At 47.9% G+C, this 19,257-nt stretch overlaps 1 protein-coding gene across 6 annotated transcripts in view; it reads left to right on the forward strand.

Moving 5' to 3' along the window:
* Nucleotides 1-19,257, forward strand: part of MTOR (mechanistic target of rapamycin kinase) — a 347,943-nt gene that overhangs the window by 278,578 nt on the left and 50,108 nt on the right. For all 6 annotated transcript variants that reach the window (XM_068238758.1, XM_068238761.1, XM_068238762.1 and 3 more), the window contains 4 exons: nt 3,719-3,913; nt 5,355-5,455; nt 6,500-6,596; nt 9,024-9,122. In XM_068238758.1, coding sequence (XP_068094859.1) covers nt 3,719-3,913; nt 5,355-5,455; nt 6,500-6,596; nt 9,024-9,122 — 492 coding nt within the window. The remainder of the gene's footprint in view (nt 1-3,718; nt 3,914-5,354; nt 5,456-6,499; nt 6,597-9,023; nt 9,123-19,257) is intronic.

Genomic DNA, 19,257 nt, shown 5'->3' on the forward strand with positions numbered 1-19,257 from the left:
GTGGGGATTCTCGTATAACTGGTGGGGATTCTCGTATGACTGGTGGAGATTCTCGTATGACTGGTGATGATTCTCGTATGACTGGTGATGATTCTCGTATAACTGGTGATGATTCTCGTATGACTGGTGATTATTCTCGTATGACTGGTGGGGATTCTCGTATGACTGGTGATTATTCTCGTATAACTGGTGATGATTCTCGTATGACTGGTGGGGATTCTCGTATGACTGGTGTGGATTCTCGTATGACTGGTGGGGATTCTCGTATAACTGGTGATGATTCTCGTATGACTGGTGATGATTCTCGTATGACTGGTGATTATTCTCGTATAACTGGTGATGATTCTCGTATGACTGGTGGGGATTCTCGTATGACTGGTGTGGATTCTCGTATGACTGGTGGGGATTCTCGTATAACTGGTGATGATTCTCGTATGACTGGTGATGATTCTCGTATAACTGGTGATGATTCTCGTATGACTGGTGGGGATTCTCGTATAACTGGTGGGGATTCTCGTATGACTGGTGGAGATTCTCGTATGACTGGTGATGATTCTCGTATGACTGGTGATGATTCTCGTATAACTGGTGATGATTCTCGTATGACTGGTGATTATTCTCGTATGACTGGTGGGGATTCTCGTATGACTGGTGGAGATTCTCGTATGACTGGTGGGGATTCTCGTATGACTGGTGGAGATTCTCGTATGACTGGTGGAGAGTCTCGTATGACTGGTGGAGATTCTCGTATGACTGGTGGGGATTCTCGTATGACTGGTGGGGATTCTCGTATGACTGGTGGAGATTCTCGTATGATCGGTGGGAATTCTCGTATGACTGGTGATGATTCTCGTGTGACTGGTGGGGATTCACGTATAACTGGTGATGATTCTCGTATGACTGGTGGGGATTCACGTATAACTGGTGATGATTCTTGTGTGACTGGTGGGGATTCTCGTATGACTGGTGGGGATTCTCGTATGACTGGTGATGATTCTCGTATGACTGGTAGAGAATCTCGTATGACTGGTGGGGATTCTCGTGTGACTGGTGATGATTCTCGTATGACTGGTGATGATTCTCGTATGACTGGTGATGATTCTCGTATGACTGGTGGGGATTCTCGTATGACTGGTTGTGATTCGCGTATAACTGGTGATGATTCTCGTATGACTGGTGATGATTCTTGTGTGACTGGTTGTGATTCGCGTATAACTGGTGGGGATTCTCGTATGACTGGTGATTCTCGTATAACTGGTGATGATTCTCGTATGACTGGTGATGATTCTCGTATAACTGGTGATGATTCTCGTATGACTGGTGATGATTCTCGTATGACTGGTGGGGATTCTCGTATGACTGGTGGAGATTCTCGTATGACTGGTGGAGATTCTCGTATGACTGGTGATGATTCTCGTATGACTGGTGATGATTCTCGTATGACTGGTGGTGATTCTTGTGTGACTGGTGATGATTCTCGTATAACTGGTGATTATTCTCGTATGACTGGTGATTAATCTCGTATGACTGGTTGTGATTCTCGTATGACTGGTGATGATTCTCGTATGACTGGTGATTATTCTTGTGTGACTGGTGGGGATTCTCGTATGACTGGTGATGATTCTCGTATGACTGGTGGGGATTCTCGTATGACTGGTGATTATTCTCGTATGACTGGTGGTGATTCTCGTATGACTGGTGATTATTCTCGTGTGACTGGTGGGGATTCTCGTATGACTGGTGATTATTCTCGTATGACTGGTGGGGATTCTCGTATGACTGGTGGGGATTCTCGTGTGACTGGTGATGATTCTCGTATGACTGGTGGGGATTCTCGTGTGACTGGTGATGATTCTCGTATGACTGGTGATGATTCTTGTGTGACTGGTGATGATTCTCGTATGACTGGTGGTGATTCTCGTATGACTGGTGATGATTCTCGTATGACTGGTGATGATTCTTGTGTGACTGGTGATGATTCTCGTATGACTGGTGGTGATTCTCGTATGACTGGTGATGATTCTTGTGTGACTGGTGATGATTCTCGTATGACTGGTGGTGATTCTCGTATGACTGGTGATGATTCTCGTATGACTGGTGATGATTCTTGTGTGACTGGTGGGGATTCTCGTGTGACTGGTGGGGATTCTCGTATGACTGGTGATGATTCTCGTATGACTGGTGGTGATTCTCGTATGACTGGTGATGATTCTTGTATAACTGGTGATGATTCTCGTATGACTGGTGATGATTCTTGTGTGACTGGTGATGATTCTCGTATGACTGGTGATGATTCTCGTATGACTGGTGATGATTCTCGTATGACTGGTGGTGATTCTCGTATGACTGGTGATGATTCTCGTATGACTGGTGGTGATTCTCGTATGACTGGTGGTGATTCTCGTATGACTGGTGATGATTCTTGTATAACTGGTGATGATTCTCGTATGACTGGTGATGATTCTCGTATGACTGGTGGGGATTCTCATATGACTGGTGATGATTCTTGTGTGACTGGTGATGATTCTTGTATAACTGGTGATGATTCTCGTATGACTGGTGATGATTCTCGTATGACTGGTGATGATTCTCGTATGACTGGTGATGATTCTTGTGTGACTGGTGATGATTCTCGTATGACTGGTGATGATTCTCGTATGACTGGTGATGATTCTTGTGTGACTGGTGATGATTCTTGTGTGACTGGTGATGATTCTCGTATGACTGGTGATGATTCTCGTATGACTGGTGGTGATTCTCGTATGACTGGTGATGATTCTCGTATGACTGGTGATGATTCTTGTGTGACTGGTGGGGATTCTCGTGTGACTGGTGGGGATTCTCGTGTGACTGGTGGGGATTCTCGTATGACTGGTGATGATTCTCGTATGACTGGTGGTGATTCTCGTATGACTGGTGATGATTCTTGTATAACTGGTGATGATTCTCGTATGACTGGTGATGATTCTTGTGTGACTGGTGATGATTCTCGTATGACTGGTGGTGATTCTCGTATGACTGGTGGAGATTCTCGTATGACTGGTGATGATTCTTGTGTGACTGGTGATGATTCTTGTATAACTGGTGATGATTCTCGTATGACTGGTGATGATTCTCGTATGACTGGTGATGATTCTCGTATGACTGGTGATGATTCTTGTGTGACTGGTGATGATTCTCGTATGACTGGTGATGATTCTCGTATGACTGGTGATGATTCTTGTGTGACTGGTGATGATTCTTGTGTGACTGGTGATGATTCTCGTATGACTGGTGATGATTCTCGTATGACTGGTGGTGATTCTCGTATGACTGGTGATGATTCTCGTATGACTGGTGATGATTCTTGTGTGACTGGTGGGGATTCTCGTGTGACTGGTGGGGATTCTCGTGTGACTGGTGGGGATTCTCGTATGACTGGTGATGATTCTCGTATGACTGGTGGTGATTCTCGTATGACTGGTGATGATTCTTGTATAACTGGTGATGATTCTCGTATGACTGGTGATGATTCTTGTGTGACTGGTGATGATTCTCGTATGACTGGTGGTGATTCTCGTATGACTGGTGGAGATTCTCGTATGACTGGTGATGATTCTTGTGTGACTGGTGGTGATTCTCGTATGACTGGTGGGGATTCTCGTATGACTGGTGTGGATTCTCGTATAACTGGTGATGATTCTCGTATGCATATTGCTTATTCTGCTCTTTCTTGCAGGCCTGGCATGCCTGGGCAGTCATGAATTTCGAGGCTGTGCTCCATTTCAAACACCATCTTCAGCCTCGAGAAGAGAAGAAGGTCCGGCATCCAAGCAATGCCAGCGCCAACACTGAGGGCAGCGAGAGTGGCAGTGAGGCAGAGAGCCCTGACAACAGCCCGGTCCCCTCACCCGTGCAGAAGAAGCCTTCTGAGGTATTTCCAGTCATATGGGGCTCGGAGAAAACATGGAGGCAGTCATGTCCCAAGGCCCTAAAAAATTTAAAGTCATATCACATTATACAAGACCCTGAACAAAATAGGTTATCCCATGAGGCCGTGAACAAATGGAGGCAGCCTTGTCTAGAGGTTCTAAACACAATGGAGGCTACGAGTAGTGCTTCTCTCCCCACATTATGTGCCCAATAAGCATGGCCATGGGTCCTTGGGGATTGTCAGTTTAGTATGGAGCAGGATTAACATGCAAGATTTCATCCCAGTAATGTTTGATTTGGGGGCAGTTCCAGAACATATGGTCTCCTGCAAAGGGGTGAAACCGTGTGATAGCGGAGGCCCTCGGGGGTCCTATGTCATGGCAGCAGTATTTCATACATGTTCTTGTTAGTTATTACACACATGGCTATCGTAGCAGTATTAGTCCAGAACTACCAATAAACTACTTTAACTTTTTTAGATCTTTAGGGAGACTCCACCTTCCACTTCTTGGCCTAAATGTAGGTTATCATAACGATCTAGGTTGAAAAAAGCCAAATCCCAGGAGTCACTTCCCTGACTGGGTCAGATGGTATTATCTTCCATTCAGCATCCATAGCTGTGGTGCTCTTTAAGGTTAAAGAATCTCCTTTTTAAACGCAGATCTAGAATTAGCCATAACTGCTTCCTGGGGCCAGATTTTCCACATGCCTGCCCTCTGATGTATATTCAGCCAAGTGAGCGCTCCCCTCCCCGGAAGTGCGGGTGTAGCAGGGTTTATTCAAAGTTCTGCTGAGGCTCTGGCCTCCCCCATCAGCATTGCTACTTCCCGCCGCCAGCTGCATTGCTCCGGCCAGCCAGCTGCGTTGCTCCGGCCAGCCACCAGCTGCGTTGCTCCGGCCAGCCAGCTGCGTTGCTCCGGCCAGCCACCAGCTGCGTTGCTCCGGCCAGCCAGCTGCGTTGCTCCGGCCAGCCACCAGCTGCGTTGACACGGCCTGCTACCAGCTGCATTGCTATGGCCCGCCCCCAGTTGCATTGCTACAGCCTGCCTCCAACTGCATTTGTACGCCGCCGCCACCCCCCCCCCCCCCCGCATTGCTATGGCCCGTCCCCAGTTGCATTGCTACGGTCCACCCTCAGCTGTAGCCTAATCGATTGCTGCCGATCTTGGCGTGGGCCTCGGCTGGCAGGCAAAGATTTCCGGAGAGCTTCAGCAGACTTTAGAAATATGGCTGTGTTCCCCCCCCAATCCTGCAGCAGTGAGGCAGAGGCTGGCGTGACAAGCTCTGTCCTTTTATACTACAGGTACTCTTTATTATGTGACAGTGCTGAGGAGTACAGATCTGTGCTTATATATTTTGGGGAAATGATGATTTGTTTGTCTTGTACCTTCTCTCTGAGTTATTTCCCTTGTGGTGATGTAGTGATTGCTTTGTGCACACAGGACATGTCTCACACTCTACTGCAGTACACCGTCCCGGCCGTGCAGGGCTTCTTCCGCTCCATCTCCCTGTCTCTGGGGAACAACCTGCAGGACACACTCAGGTAAGGCTCCCTCTCCTCACCCTCTGCCTGCAGGACAGGCTCATGTAACACTCCCTCTCCTCTCCCTCTGCCTGCAGGACACACTCAGGTAAGTCTCCCTCTCCTCACCCTCTGCCTGCAAGACAGGCTCAGGTAAGACTACCTCTCCTCACCCTCTGCCTGCAAGACAGGCTCAGGTAAGTCTCCCTCTCCTCACCACTGCTGCAGAATCTGGCCTCCTCCAGGCACTCCGTTCCCTCTCTCATTTCCTCTTGGGCATTGCAATGTTTTCCCTGGGAGATCACAGAGTGCAGGATAAGGACACAACCATTTCCTGGATCAGGCTGAGGATATGAGACCTGCTGAGAGCCAACGGCGAGATCCCGGAGCCAGACAGCCCTGCTGGGGGAGGATACAGGCACACGGGGCTCCGAGGGGCACCCAGCACGGCGTGTGACAGTATAACTTCCTGCAGTCACACGAGGGGGGGAGGGAGGGATGTTGGGGAGACTCAGTCACTATATCTGAACCATAACAAAATTCTACACCACAAACAGAGGCGGATTCTGGCTTTTAAGGTGCCCGTACATTACTCAATATTTCTGTCACTTGCAGTAACTAGTAAAAATCGGACAGGTTTTGGACTGGTCCATTTCCTCGTGGGAGATTCCCAGCATTTCCTTTATTTTCCCTGGAACTGATCTGTACATGATGCTAGTTGCTTGCACACTATTTTGGCAGTTGGACTGACCAAACTGCCATTCAATAAGTGCTTTTAAAAATAAAGAAAACCCCAGGAGCAGATGGACTGGTCCAAAACCTGTCAGACCTGTCACATGTTCACTGCCTACCGTAGCTGACAGGACATAGAAGATACATTTATAGTGGAACAAATGTACATTTTATACGTATTCAAACACATGGATTTTACATTTACAATTTTCCATGAAATTGGAACTTTGAAATTCCATACAAGCCAGTGTTTGCCAGTTCCTGAGCAGAACTGTTAGAGATTTGCCCTTCCGCCTACCGGCCACTAACCAGGATGTTGTTGTGTCTTTGCAGAGTTCTCACACTTTGGTTTGACTACGGCCACTGGCCAGACGTGAATGAGGCTCTCGTGGAGGGAATCAAAACCATTCAGATTGACACGTGGCTGCAGGTAAGAGCTTATTTACTGTGATGCCGTAACCCACAGATGGGCCGATCTCCTCCACTCACTGTGGTGCTGTAACCCAAAGATGGGCCGATCGCCTCCACTTACTGTGGTGCTGTAACCCAAAGATGGGCCGATCTCCTCCACTTACTGTGATGCCATAACCCAGAGATGGGCCGTTCTCCACTCACTGTGATGCCGTAACCTAGAGATGGGCCATTCTCCTCCACTCACTGTGGTGCTGTAACCCAAAGATGGGCCGATCGCCTCCACTTACTGTGGTGCTGTAACCCAAAGATGGGCCATTCTTCTCCACTCACTGTGATGCCATAACCCAGAGATGGGCCGTTCTCCACTCACTGTGATGCCATAACCCAGAGATGGGCCATTCTCCTCCACTCACTGTGATGCTGTAACCCATAGATGGGCCATTCTCCTACACTCACTGTGGTGCCGTAACCCAGAGATGGGCCATTCTCCTCCACTCACTGTGATGCCGTAACCTAGAGATGGGCCGTTCTCCTCCACTCACTGTAGGTCCATAACCCAGAGATGGTCCGTTCTCCTCCACTCACTGTGGTGCCGTAACCCAGAGATGGGCCATTCTCCTCCACTCACTGTGATGCCGTAACCTAGAGATGGGCCGTTCTCCTCCACTCACTGTAGGTCCATAACCCAGAGATGGTCCGTTCTCCTCCACTCACTGTGATGCCGTAACCCAGAGATGGACCATTATCCTCCACTCACTGTGATGCTGTAACCCATAGATGGGCCGTTCTCCTACACTCACTGTAGGTCCATAACCCAGAGATGGGCCATTCCCCTTCACTCACTGTGGTGCCATAACCCAGAGATGGGCCATTCTCCTCCACTTACTATTTGGATAGGGAATGTTTCACTTATTACAGAAACATTTTTTCGTAAGAGGCACACAATGTGTTTTCCATAAAGAAATTCAAAACCTGAATTCCTTTGTGCTTCCGTGAGCTGCTGTACAACTTCAGCTACAATTATCATTTAGCGGAGAGATTTAGAGCATGGAGCTGTGGTGTTTCACACTCTGTGACACAATACGAGGCAGAATACAGGCAGCTGGACTTTGTCTGCTCAAACTCTGAGCGGTCACAAAGAGAACAAATCTATCCTGCGTGTTTCACACAAAAAGTACTAAAGGGACTATGCACGCAGAAGCATATTCCCTTAGAGCAGGGGTGGGCAAGCTTTTTGTCTCTAGGTCCACATGGGGTTTTCAAGTTTGACCGAAGGCCTGGACCAGAACAGGAGTGCAGCGTGCATAGCGCACCATGGCAAAACATGGGTTTTTTGTGGGCGGAGCTAACTGTGATGCAACAGCGTAACGCAAAGACAGTGGGCCTGAGTTTTCTACCAAAAGAAAGGCAAATTGACCCTAAAGGTAATTCAAAAACACCCCCCACCCACCCACAAACAGCAAATGGCAGCAGCCAGAACTCTTTGGCACTAAAAACACTGGCACAGGAACAGCAGGCAGACTTCCTCAGACAGCAAGACACATAATGCGGCAGTGTTTCCACCAAAATACACATAATGGCATGATTTGCAAAGATTTTTCACCTGTTTTCACCTTACCCATGTTACTTTTTTAAGCTCCCAAAGGGCACAAATTTAATAGAATAGGTAAGAAAATTAATATTGAAATAATAATAAATAAGAAAGTTACTCAGGGACAGCTTACTTTGAGTGATTGTTTTGCTTGTAAATGTGCTGAAGGGATAACTTAAGTCATTTATGAGGAGTTTTGTAAATAGAGACCATTGTGCCAGTGCATCTCTCAAAATACACATAATGCGGCAGTGTGTCCTCCAAAATACACATAATATAGCAGCGGTTTTTCCACAAAATACACATAATGTGGCAGTGTTACTCCCACAAAATATACATGTTGTTGCATCGTTTCTACCACACAATATACACATAATGCAACAGTTTCCCACAAAATACACATAATGCGGCAGCGGTTATCCCGAAATACACATGAGGCAGCCGTCTTTCAAAATTCACATAAGGCGGCAGCGGTTTCCCCAAAATACACAATGGGGCAGCGGTTTTCCCAAAATACACATAAGGCAGCGGATTCCTCTAAACGTAATGCTGCTGTGTTTTCCCCAAAATACACATAACGTGGCAGTGGTTTTTCCAAAATACACATAATGCGGCAGCAGTTTTTCTCAAAATATAAATAGTGTAGCTGCGTTTTCTCCAAAATGCACACAATACGGCAGTGGTTCCAAACCCCCCCCCCCCCCCCCCCCCCCCCCCCAAAAAAAAAACATAGTGCAGCAGCAGTTTTCAGTGCGGCAGTGTTTTCCCCCCAATTGATGTGTGTATGGCCTGCATTAGAGACTGCAGGGTGATGCTTCACAATTAATAATCTCTCTCTTCTTATCTGTCTAGGTTATTCCGCAGCTCATCGCCAGGATAGATACCCCCAGGCCTCTTGTTGGGCGGCTGATCCACCAACTGCTGACTGATATTGGCAGATACCATCCTCAGGTAATTACAGCTACCTCTGTTACTGGGTTATGTGACTTACATGCCAAGTATCCATAGCTGAGCTTTTCAGCGCTATAGTCTGTCCAGGCACTTACCAGCCTGTATGCCATAGCAATGACCGAATCACCGGGCAGACCAGAGGTAATACCGCTACCTCTGTTACTGATTTATATGGCTGAGCCTGTCAGTGTTACAGTCTGTCCAGTCACCAGCCTGTATGCCATAGCAATGACAGGATCACCTGGCAAACCAAAGGGTAATACCGCTACCTCTGTTACTGATTTATATGGCTAAGCCTGTCAGTGTTACAGTCTGTCCAGTCACCAGCCTATATGCCATAGCAATGCCAGAATCACCAGGAAGACCAGAGGTAATACCGCTACCTCTGTTACTGATTTATATGGCTGAGCCTGTCAGTGCTGCAGTCTGGCCAGTCACCAGCCTATATGCCATAGCAATGACAGGATCACCAGGCAGACCATAGGTAATACCGCTACCTCTGTTACTGATTTATATGGCTAAGCCTGTCAGTGTTACAGTCTGTCCAGTCACCAGCCTGTATGCCATAGCAATGACAGGATCACCAGGCAGACCAGAGGTAATACCGCTACCTCTGTTACTGATTTATATGGCTAAGCCTGTCAGTGTTACAGTCTGTCCAGTCACCTGCCTATATGCCATAGCAATGCCAGAATCACCAGGCAGACCAGAGGTAATACCACTACCTCTGTTACTGATTTATATGGCTAAGCCTGTCGGTGCTACAGTCTGTCCAGTCACCAGCCTGTATGCCATAGCAATGCCAGAATCACCGGGCAGACCAGAGGTAATACCACTACCTCTGTTACTGATTTATATGGCTGAGCCTGACAGTGCTACAGTCTGCCCAATCACCGGCCTGTATGCCATAGCAATGAGAGAATCACCGGCAGACCAGAGGTAATACCGCTATCTCTGTTACTGCTTTATATGGCTGAGCCTGTCAGTGCTACAGTCTGTCCAGTCACCAGCCTGTATGCCATAGCAATGACAGAATCACCGGCAGACCAGAGGTAAAACCGCTACCTCTGTTACTGATTTATATGGCTAAGCCTGTCAGTGCTACAGTCTGTCCAGTCACCTGCCTATATGCCATAGCAATGACAGGATCACCGGGCAGACCAGCGGTAATACCGCTACCTCTGTTACTGATTTATATGGCTAAGCCTGTCAGTGCTACAGTCTGTCCAGTCACCAGCCTATATGCCATAGCAATGCCAGAATCACCGGGCAGACCAGAGGTAATACCACTACCTCTGTTACTGATTTATATGGCTAACCCTGTCAGTGCTACAGTCTGTCCAGTCACCAGCCTGTATGCCATAGCAATGACAGGATCACCTGGCAAACCAAAGGGTAATACCGCTACCTCTGTTACTGATTTATATGGCTAAGCCTGTCAGTGCTACAGTCTGTCCAGTCACCAGCCTGTATGCCATAGCAATGCCAGAATCACCGGGCAGACCAGAGGTAATACCACTACCTCTGTTACTGATTTATATGGCTAAGCCTGTCAGTGCTACAGTCTGTCCAGTCACCAGCCTGTATGCCATAGCAATGACAGAATCACCGGGCAGACCAGAGGTAATACCGCTACCTCTGTTACTGATTTATATGGCTAAGCCTGTCAGTGTTACAGTCTGTCCAGTCACCTGCCTATATGCCATAGCAATGACAAGATCACCGGGCAGACCAGAGGTAAAACCGCTACCTCTGTTACTGCTTTATATGGCTGAGTCTGTCAGTGCTACAGTCTGTCCAGTCACCAGCCTGTATGCCATAGCAATGACAGGATCCCCGGGCAGACCAGAGGTAATACCGCTACCTCTGTTACTGATTTATATGGCTGAGCCTGTCAGTGCTACAGTCTGTCCAGTCACCAGCCTATATGCCATAGCAATGCCAGAATCATCGGGCAGACCAGAGGTAATACCACTACCTCTGTTACTGATTTATATGGCTGAGCCTGTCAGTGCTACAGTCTGTCCAGTCACCAGCCTGTATGCCATAGCAATGACAGAATCACCGGCAGACCAGAGGTAAAACCGCTACCTCTGTTACTGATTTATATGGCTAAGCCTGTCAGTGCTACAGTCTGTCCAGTCACCTGCCTATATGCCATAGCAATGACAGGATCACCGGGCAGACCAGCGGTAATACCGCTACCTCTGTTACTGATTTATATGGCTAAGCCTGTCAGTGCTACAGTCTGTCCAGTCACCAGCCTATATGCCATAGCAATGCCAGAATCACCGGGCAGACCAGAGGTAATACCACTACCTCTGTTACTGATTTATATGGCTAACCCTGTCAGTGCTACAGTCTGTCCAGTCACCAGCCTGTATGCCATAGCAATGACAGGATCACCTGGCAAACCAGAGGTAATACCGCTACCTCTGTTACTGATTTATATGGCTAAGCCTGTCAGTGCTACAGTCTGTCCAGTCACCAGCCTGTATGCCATAGCAATGCCAGAATCACCGGGCAGACCAGAGGTAATACCACTACCTCTGTTACTGATTTATATGGCTAAGCCTGTCAGTGCTACAGTCTGTCCAGTCACCAGCCTGTATGCCATAGCAATGCCAGAATCACCGGGCAGACCAGAGGTAATACCGCTACCTCTGTTACTGATTTATATGGCTAAGCCTGTCAGTGTTACAGTCTGTCCAGTCACCTGCCTATATGCCATAGCAATGACAAGATCACCGGGCAGGCCAGAGGTAATACCGCTACCTCTGTTACTGATTTATATGGCTGAGCCGGTCAGTGCTGCAGTCTGTCCAGTCACCAGCCTATATGCCATAGCAATGACAGGATCACCGGGCAGACCAGAGGTAATACCACTACCTCTGTTACTGATTTATATTGCTGAGCCTGTCAGTGCTGCAGTCTGCCCAGTCACCAGCCTATATGCCATAGCAATGACAGGATCACCGGGCAGACCAGAGGTAATACCACTACCTCTGTTACTGATTTATATGGCTGAGCCTGTCCGTGTTAGTCTGTCCAGTCACCAGCCTATATGCCATAGCAATGCCAGAATCACCGGGCAGACCAGAGGTAATACCACTACCTCTGTTACTGATTTATATGGCTAAGCCTGTCAGTGCTACAGTCTTTCCAGTCACCAGCCTGTATGCCATAGCAATGAGAGAATCACCGTCAGACCAGAGGTAATACCGCTACCTCTGTTACTGATTTATATGGCTGAGCCTGTCAGTGCTACAGTCTGTCCAGTCATCAGCCTATATGCCATAGCAATGACAGGATCACTGGGCAGACCAGAGGTAATACCACTACCTCTGTTACTGATTTATATGGCTGAGCCTGTCAGTGCTACAGTCTGTCCAGTCACCAGCCTATATGCCATAGCAATGCCAGAATCACCGCGCAGACCAGAGGTAATACCACTACCTCTGTTACTGATTTATATGGCTAAGCCTGTCAGTGCTACAGTCTGTCCAGTCACCAGCCTGTATGCCATAGCAATGAGAGAATCACCGGCAGACCAGAGGTAATACCGCTATCTCTGTTACTGCTTTATATGGCTGAGTCTGTCAGTGCTACAGTCTGTCCAGTCACCAGCCTGTATGCCATAGCAATGACAGGATCCCCGGGCAGACCAGAGGTAATACCGCTACCTCTGTTACTGATTTATATGGCTGAGCCTGTCAGTGCTACAGTCTGTCCAGTCACCAGCCTATATGCCATAGCAATGCCAGAATCATCGGGCAGACCAGAGGTAATACCACTACCTCTGTTACTGATTTATATGGCTGAGCCTGTCAGTGCTACAGTCTGTCCAGTCACCAGCCTGTATGCCATAGCAATGACAGAATCACCGGCAGACCAGAGGTAAAACCGCTACCTCTGTTACTGATTTATATGGCTAAGCCTGTCAGTGCTACAGTCTGTCCAGTCACCTGCCTATATGCCATAGCAATGACAGGATCACCGGGCAGACCAGCGGTAATACCGCTACCTCTGTTACTGATTTATATGGCTAAGCCTGTCAGTGCTACAGTCTGTCCAGTCACCTGCCTATATGCCATAGCAATGACAGGATCACCGGGCAGGCCAGAGGTAATACCACTACCTCTGTTACTGATTTATATGGCTGAGCCTGTCAGTGTTACAGTCTGTCCAGTCACCAGCCCATATGCCATAGCAATGCCAGAATCACCGGGCAGACCAGAGGTAATACCACTACCTCTGTTACTGATTTATATGGCTAAGCCTGTCAGTGCTACAGTCTGTCCAGTCACCAGCCTGTATGCCATAGCAATGACAGAATCACCGGGCAGACCAGAGGTAATACCGCTACCTCTGTTACTGATTTATATGGCTAAGCCTGTCAGTGTTACAGTCTGTCCAGTCACCTGCCTATATGCCATAGCAATGACAAGATCACCGGGCAGGCCAGAGGTAATACCGCTACCTCTGTTACTGATTTATATGGCTGAGCCGGTCAGTGCTGCAGTCTGTCCAGTCACCAGCCTATATGCCATAGCAATGACAGGATCACCGGGCAGACCAGAGGTAATACCACTACCTCTGTTACTGATTTATATGGCTGAGCCTGTCAGTGCTGCAGTCTGCCCAGTCACCAGCCTATATGCCATAGCAATGACAGGATCACCGGGCAGACCAGAGGTAATACCACTACCTCTGTTACTGATTTATATGGCTGAGCCTGTCCGTGTTAGTCTGTCCAGTCACCAGCCTATATGCCATAGCAATGCCAGAATCACCGGGCAGACCAGAGGTAATACCACTACCTCTGTTACTGATTTATATGGCTAAGCCTGTCAGTGCTACAGTCTTTCCAGTCACCAGCCTGTATGCCATAGCAATGAGAGAATCACCGTCAGACCAGAGGTAATACCGCTACCTCTGTTACTGATTTATATGGCTGAGCCTGTCGGTGCTACAGTCTGCCCAGTCACCAGCCTATATGCCATAGCAATGACAAGATCACTGGGCAGACCTGAGGTAATACCGCTACCTCTGTTACTGCTTTATATGGCTGAGCCTGTCAGTGCTACAGTCTGTCCAGTCATCAGCCTATATGCCATAGCAATGACAGTATCACTGGGCAGACCAGAGGTAATACCACTACCTCTGTTACTGATTTATATGGCTGAGCCTGTCAATGCTACAGTCTTCCCAGTCATCAGCCTATATGCCATAGCAATGACAGGATCACCAGGCAGACCAGAGGTAATACCGCTACCTCTGTTACTGATTTATATGACTGAGCCTGTCAGTGCTACAGTCTGCCCAGTCATCAGCCTGTATGCCATAGCAATGACAGGATCACCAGGCACACCAGAGGTAATACCACTACCTCTGTTACTGATTTATATGGCTAAGCCTGTCAGTGCTACAGTCTGTCCAGTCACCAGCCTGTATGCCATAGCAATGACAGAATCACCGGCAGACCAGAGGTAATACCACTACCTCTGTTACTGATTTATATGGCTGAGCTTGTCAGTGCTGCAGTCTGTCCAGTCACCAGCCTATATGCCATAGCAATGACAGGATCACCGGGCAGACCAGAGGTAATACCACTACCTCTGTTACTGATTTATATGGCTGAGCCTGTCAGTGTTACAGTCTGTCCAGTCACCAGCCTATATGCCATAGCAATCCCAGAATCACCAGGCAGACCAGAGGTAATACCGCTACCTCTGTTACTGATTTATATGGCTGAGCCTGTCAGTGCTGCAGTCTGTCCAGTCACCAGCCTGTATGCCATAGCAATGCCAGAATCACCAGGCAGACCAGAGGTAATACCACTACCTCTGTTACTGATTTATATGGCTAAGCCTGTCAGTGTTAGTCTGTCCAGTCACCAGCCTATATGCCATAGCAATGCCAGAATCACCAGGCTGACCAGAGGTAATACCACTACCTCTGTTACTGATTTATATGTCTGAGCCTGTCAGTGTTACAGTCTGTCCAGTCACCAGCCTATATGCCATAGCAATGACAGGATCACCGGGCAGACCAGAGGTAATACCACTACCTCTGTTACTGATTTATATGGCTGAGCTTGTCAGTGTTTCAGTCTGTCCAGTCACCAGCCTGTATGCCATAGCAATGACAGAATCACCGGGCAGACCAGAGGTAATACCACTACCTCTGTTACTGATTTATATGACTGAGCCTGTCAGTGTTACAGTCTGTCCAGTCACCAGCCTATATGCCATAGCAATGACAGGATCACCGGGCAGACCAGAGGTAATACCGCTACCTCTGTTACTGATTTATATGGCTGAGCTTGTCAGTGCTGCAGTCTGTCCAGTCACCAGCCTATATGCCATAGCAATGACAGGATCACCAGGCAGACCAGAGGTAATACCGCTATCTCTGTTACTGATTTATATGGCTGAGCCTGTCAGTGCTACAGTCTGTCCAGTCACCAGCCTATATGCCATAGCAATGACAGGATCACCGGGCAGACCAGAGGTAATACCACTACCTCTGTTACTGATTTATATGGCTGAGCCTGTCCGTGTTAGTCTGTCCAGTCACCAGCCTATATGCCATAGCAATGCCAGAATCACCGGGCAGACCAGAGGTAATACCACTACCTCTGTTACTGATTTATATGGCTAAGCCTGTCAGTGCTACAGTCTTTCCAGTCACCAGCCTGTATGCCATAGCAATGAGAGAATCACCGTCAGACCAGAGGTAATACCGCTACCTCTGTTACTGATTTATATGGCTGAGCCTGTCGGTGCTACAGTCTGCCCAGTCACCAGCCTATATGCCATAGCAATGACAAGATCACTGGGCAGACCTTAGGTAATACCGCTACCTCTGTTACTGCTTTATATGGCTGAGCCTGTCAGTGCTACAGTCTGTCCAGTCATCAGCCTATATGCCATAGCAATGACAGGATCACTGGGCAGACCAGAGGTAATACCACTACCTCTGTTACTGATTTATATGGCTGAGCCTGTCAGTGCTACAGTCTGTCCAGTCACCAGCCTATATGCCATAGCAATGCCAGAATCACCGGGCAGACCAGAGGTAATACCGCTACCTCTGTTACTGATTTATATGGCTGAGCCTGTCAATGCTACAGTCTGCCCAGTCATCAGCCTATATGCCATAGCAATGACAGGATCACCAGGCAGACCAGAGGTAATACCGCTACCTCTGTTACTGATTTATATGACTGAGCCTGTCAGTGCTACAGTCTGCCCAGTCATCAGCCTGTATGCCATAGCAATGACATAGCAATGACAGGATCACCAGGCAGACCAGAGGTAATACCACTACCTCTGTTACTGATTTATATGGCTAAGCCTGTCAGTGCTACAGTCTGTCCAGTCACCAGCCTGTATGCCATAGCAATGACAGAATCACCGGCAGACCAGAGGTAATACCACTACCTCTGTTACTGATTTATATGGCTGAGCTTGTCAGTGCTGCAGTCTGTCCAGTCACCAGCCTATATGCCATAGCAATGACAGGATCACCGGGCAGACCAGAGGTTATACCACTACCTCTGTTACTGATTTATATGGCTGAGCCTGTCAGTGTTACAGTCTGTCCAGTCACCAGCCTATATGCCATAGCAATCCCAGAATCACCAGGCAGACCAGAGGTAATACCGCTACCTCTGTTACTGATTTATATGGCTGAGCCTGTCAGTGCTGCAGTCTGGCCAGTCACCAGCCTATATGCCATAGCAATGACAGGATCACCGGGCAGACCAGAGGTAATACCACTACCTCTGTTACTGATTTATATGGCTGAGCCTGTCAGTGTTACAGTCTGTCCAGTCACCAGCCTGTATGCCATAGCAATGCCAGAATCACCAGGCAGACCAGAGGTAATACCACTACCTCTGTTACTGATTTATATGGCTAAGCCTGTCAGTGTTAGTCTGTCCAGTCACCAGCCTATATGCCATAGCAATGCCAGAATCACCAGGCAGACCAGAGGTAATACCACTACCTCTGTTACTGATTTATATGTCTGAGCCTGTCAGTTTTACAGTCTGTCCAGTCACCAGCCTATATGCCATAGCAATGACAGGATCACCGGGCAGACCAGAGGTAATACCACTACCTCTGTTACTGATTTATATGGCTGAGCTTGTCAGTGTTTCAGTCTGTCCAGTCACCAGCCTGTATGCCATAGCAATGACAGAATCACCGGGCAGACCAGAGGTAATACCACTACCTCTGTTACTGATTTATATGACTGAGCCTGTCAGTGTTACAGTCTGTCCAGTCACCAGCCTATATGCCATAGCAATGACAGGATCACCGGGCAGACCAGAGGTAATACCGCTACCTCTGTTACTGATTTATATGGCTGAGCTTGTCAGTGCTGCAGTCTGTCCAGTCACCAGCCTATATGCCATAGCAATGACAGGATCACCAGGCAGACCAGAGGTAATACCGCTATCTCTGTTACTGATTTATATGGCTGAGCCTGTCAGTGCTACAGTCTGTCCAGTCACCAGCCTATATGCCATAGCAATGACAGGATCACCGGGCAGACCAGAGGTAATACCGCTATCTCTGTTACTGATTTATATGGCTAAGCCTGTCAGTGCTACCGTCTGTCCAGTCACCAGCCTATATGCCATAGCAATGACAGGATCACCAGGCAGACCAGAGGTAATACCGCTACCTCTGTTACTGATTTATATGGCTGAGCCTGTCAGTGCTACAGTCTGTCCAGTCACCAGCCTGTATGCCATAGCAATGACAGGATCACCGGGCAGACCAGAGGTAATACCGCTACCTCTGTTACTGATTTATATGGCTGAGCCTGTCAGTGCTATTGTCTGTCCAGTCACCGGCCTGTATGCCATAGCAATGCCAGGATCACCGGCAGACCAGAGATAATACCGCTACCTCTGTTACTGATTTATATGGCTGAGCCTGTCAGTGCTACAGTCTGTCCAGTCACCAGCCTGTATGCCATAGCAATGACAGGATCACCGGGCAGACCAGAGGTAATACCGCTACCTCTGTTACTGATTTATATGGCTGAGCCTGTCAGTGCTATTGTCTGTCCAGTCACCGGCCTGTATGCCATAGCAATGCCAGGATCACCGGCAGACCAGAGATAATACCGCTACCTCTGTTACTGATTTATATGGCTGAGCCTGTCAGTGCTATTGTCTGTCCAGTCACCGGCCTGTATGCCATAGCAATGACAGGATCACCGGGCAGACCAGAGGTAATACCGCTACCTCTGTTACTGATTTATATGGCTGAGCCTGTCAGTGTTACAGTCTGTCCAGTCACCAGCCTATATGCCATAGCAATGACAGGATCACCAGGCAGACCAGAGGTAATACCGCTACCTCTGTTACTGATTTATATGGCTGAGCCTGTCAGTGCTGCAGTCTGTCCAGTCACCAGCCTGTATGCCATAGCAATGACAGAATCACCGGCAGACCAGAGATAATACCACTACCTCTGTTACTGATTTATATGGCTGAGCCTGTCAGTGTTTAGGCCATGGCTGCTGTTATGAGCCTATACGCTATGTTACTGCTCTGATTATTATATATAATGTTATTGCACCTTAGCACACTTGCACGTTAGCACTTTGTTCCCTTGAAAAGGCTTCGATTAGGAAGTGAAACGTCGGATTCTTGGAGGGGTGTAATGCATTATATTGTGTGTGGTTGTGTAATGTATTATATCTTTGCAATGATGAATAGGGAATTAGGGTATAACTCCTCACTATTATGTATTATATTTCACACATCATTGGTCAGACCTGTTGACAATTTAACTGACCGCACCGATACTGAATTTAATTGATTCATTAAAAGTTAGGTTTTATTAGTCCGCTTGTATAGGGAATATTTGTGTTGTTTGATATAAATCAGGTTCTAGTTGTGTCCTCAGATCCTGGTCTATGGCCACATTGATTGCAGTACCTCTAGATCTCCCGTGTCACATGTGTTCCTTGTTAGCCTCAGCTCAGGTCTCTATAGCAGGAAGCAGACAGCCTGGGGAGAATGATGCTGAGCAGACTGGAAACCTGCAGGAACTAACAGCACTCTCTTCTGAGACCGCTCGCCCTTAAACAAGAAGCAGATTCACCCGCT

Source organism: Hyperolius riggenbachi, chromosome 6 (assembly GCF_040937935.1).
Source record: "Hyperolius riggenbachi isolate aHypRig1 chromosome 6, aHypRig1.pri, whole genome shotgun sequence".
NCBI classification, from domain to species: Eukaryota; Metazoa; Chordata; class Amphibia; order Anura; family Hyperoliidae; genus Hyperolius; species Hyperolius riggenbachi.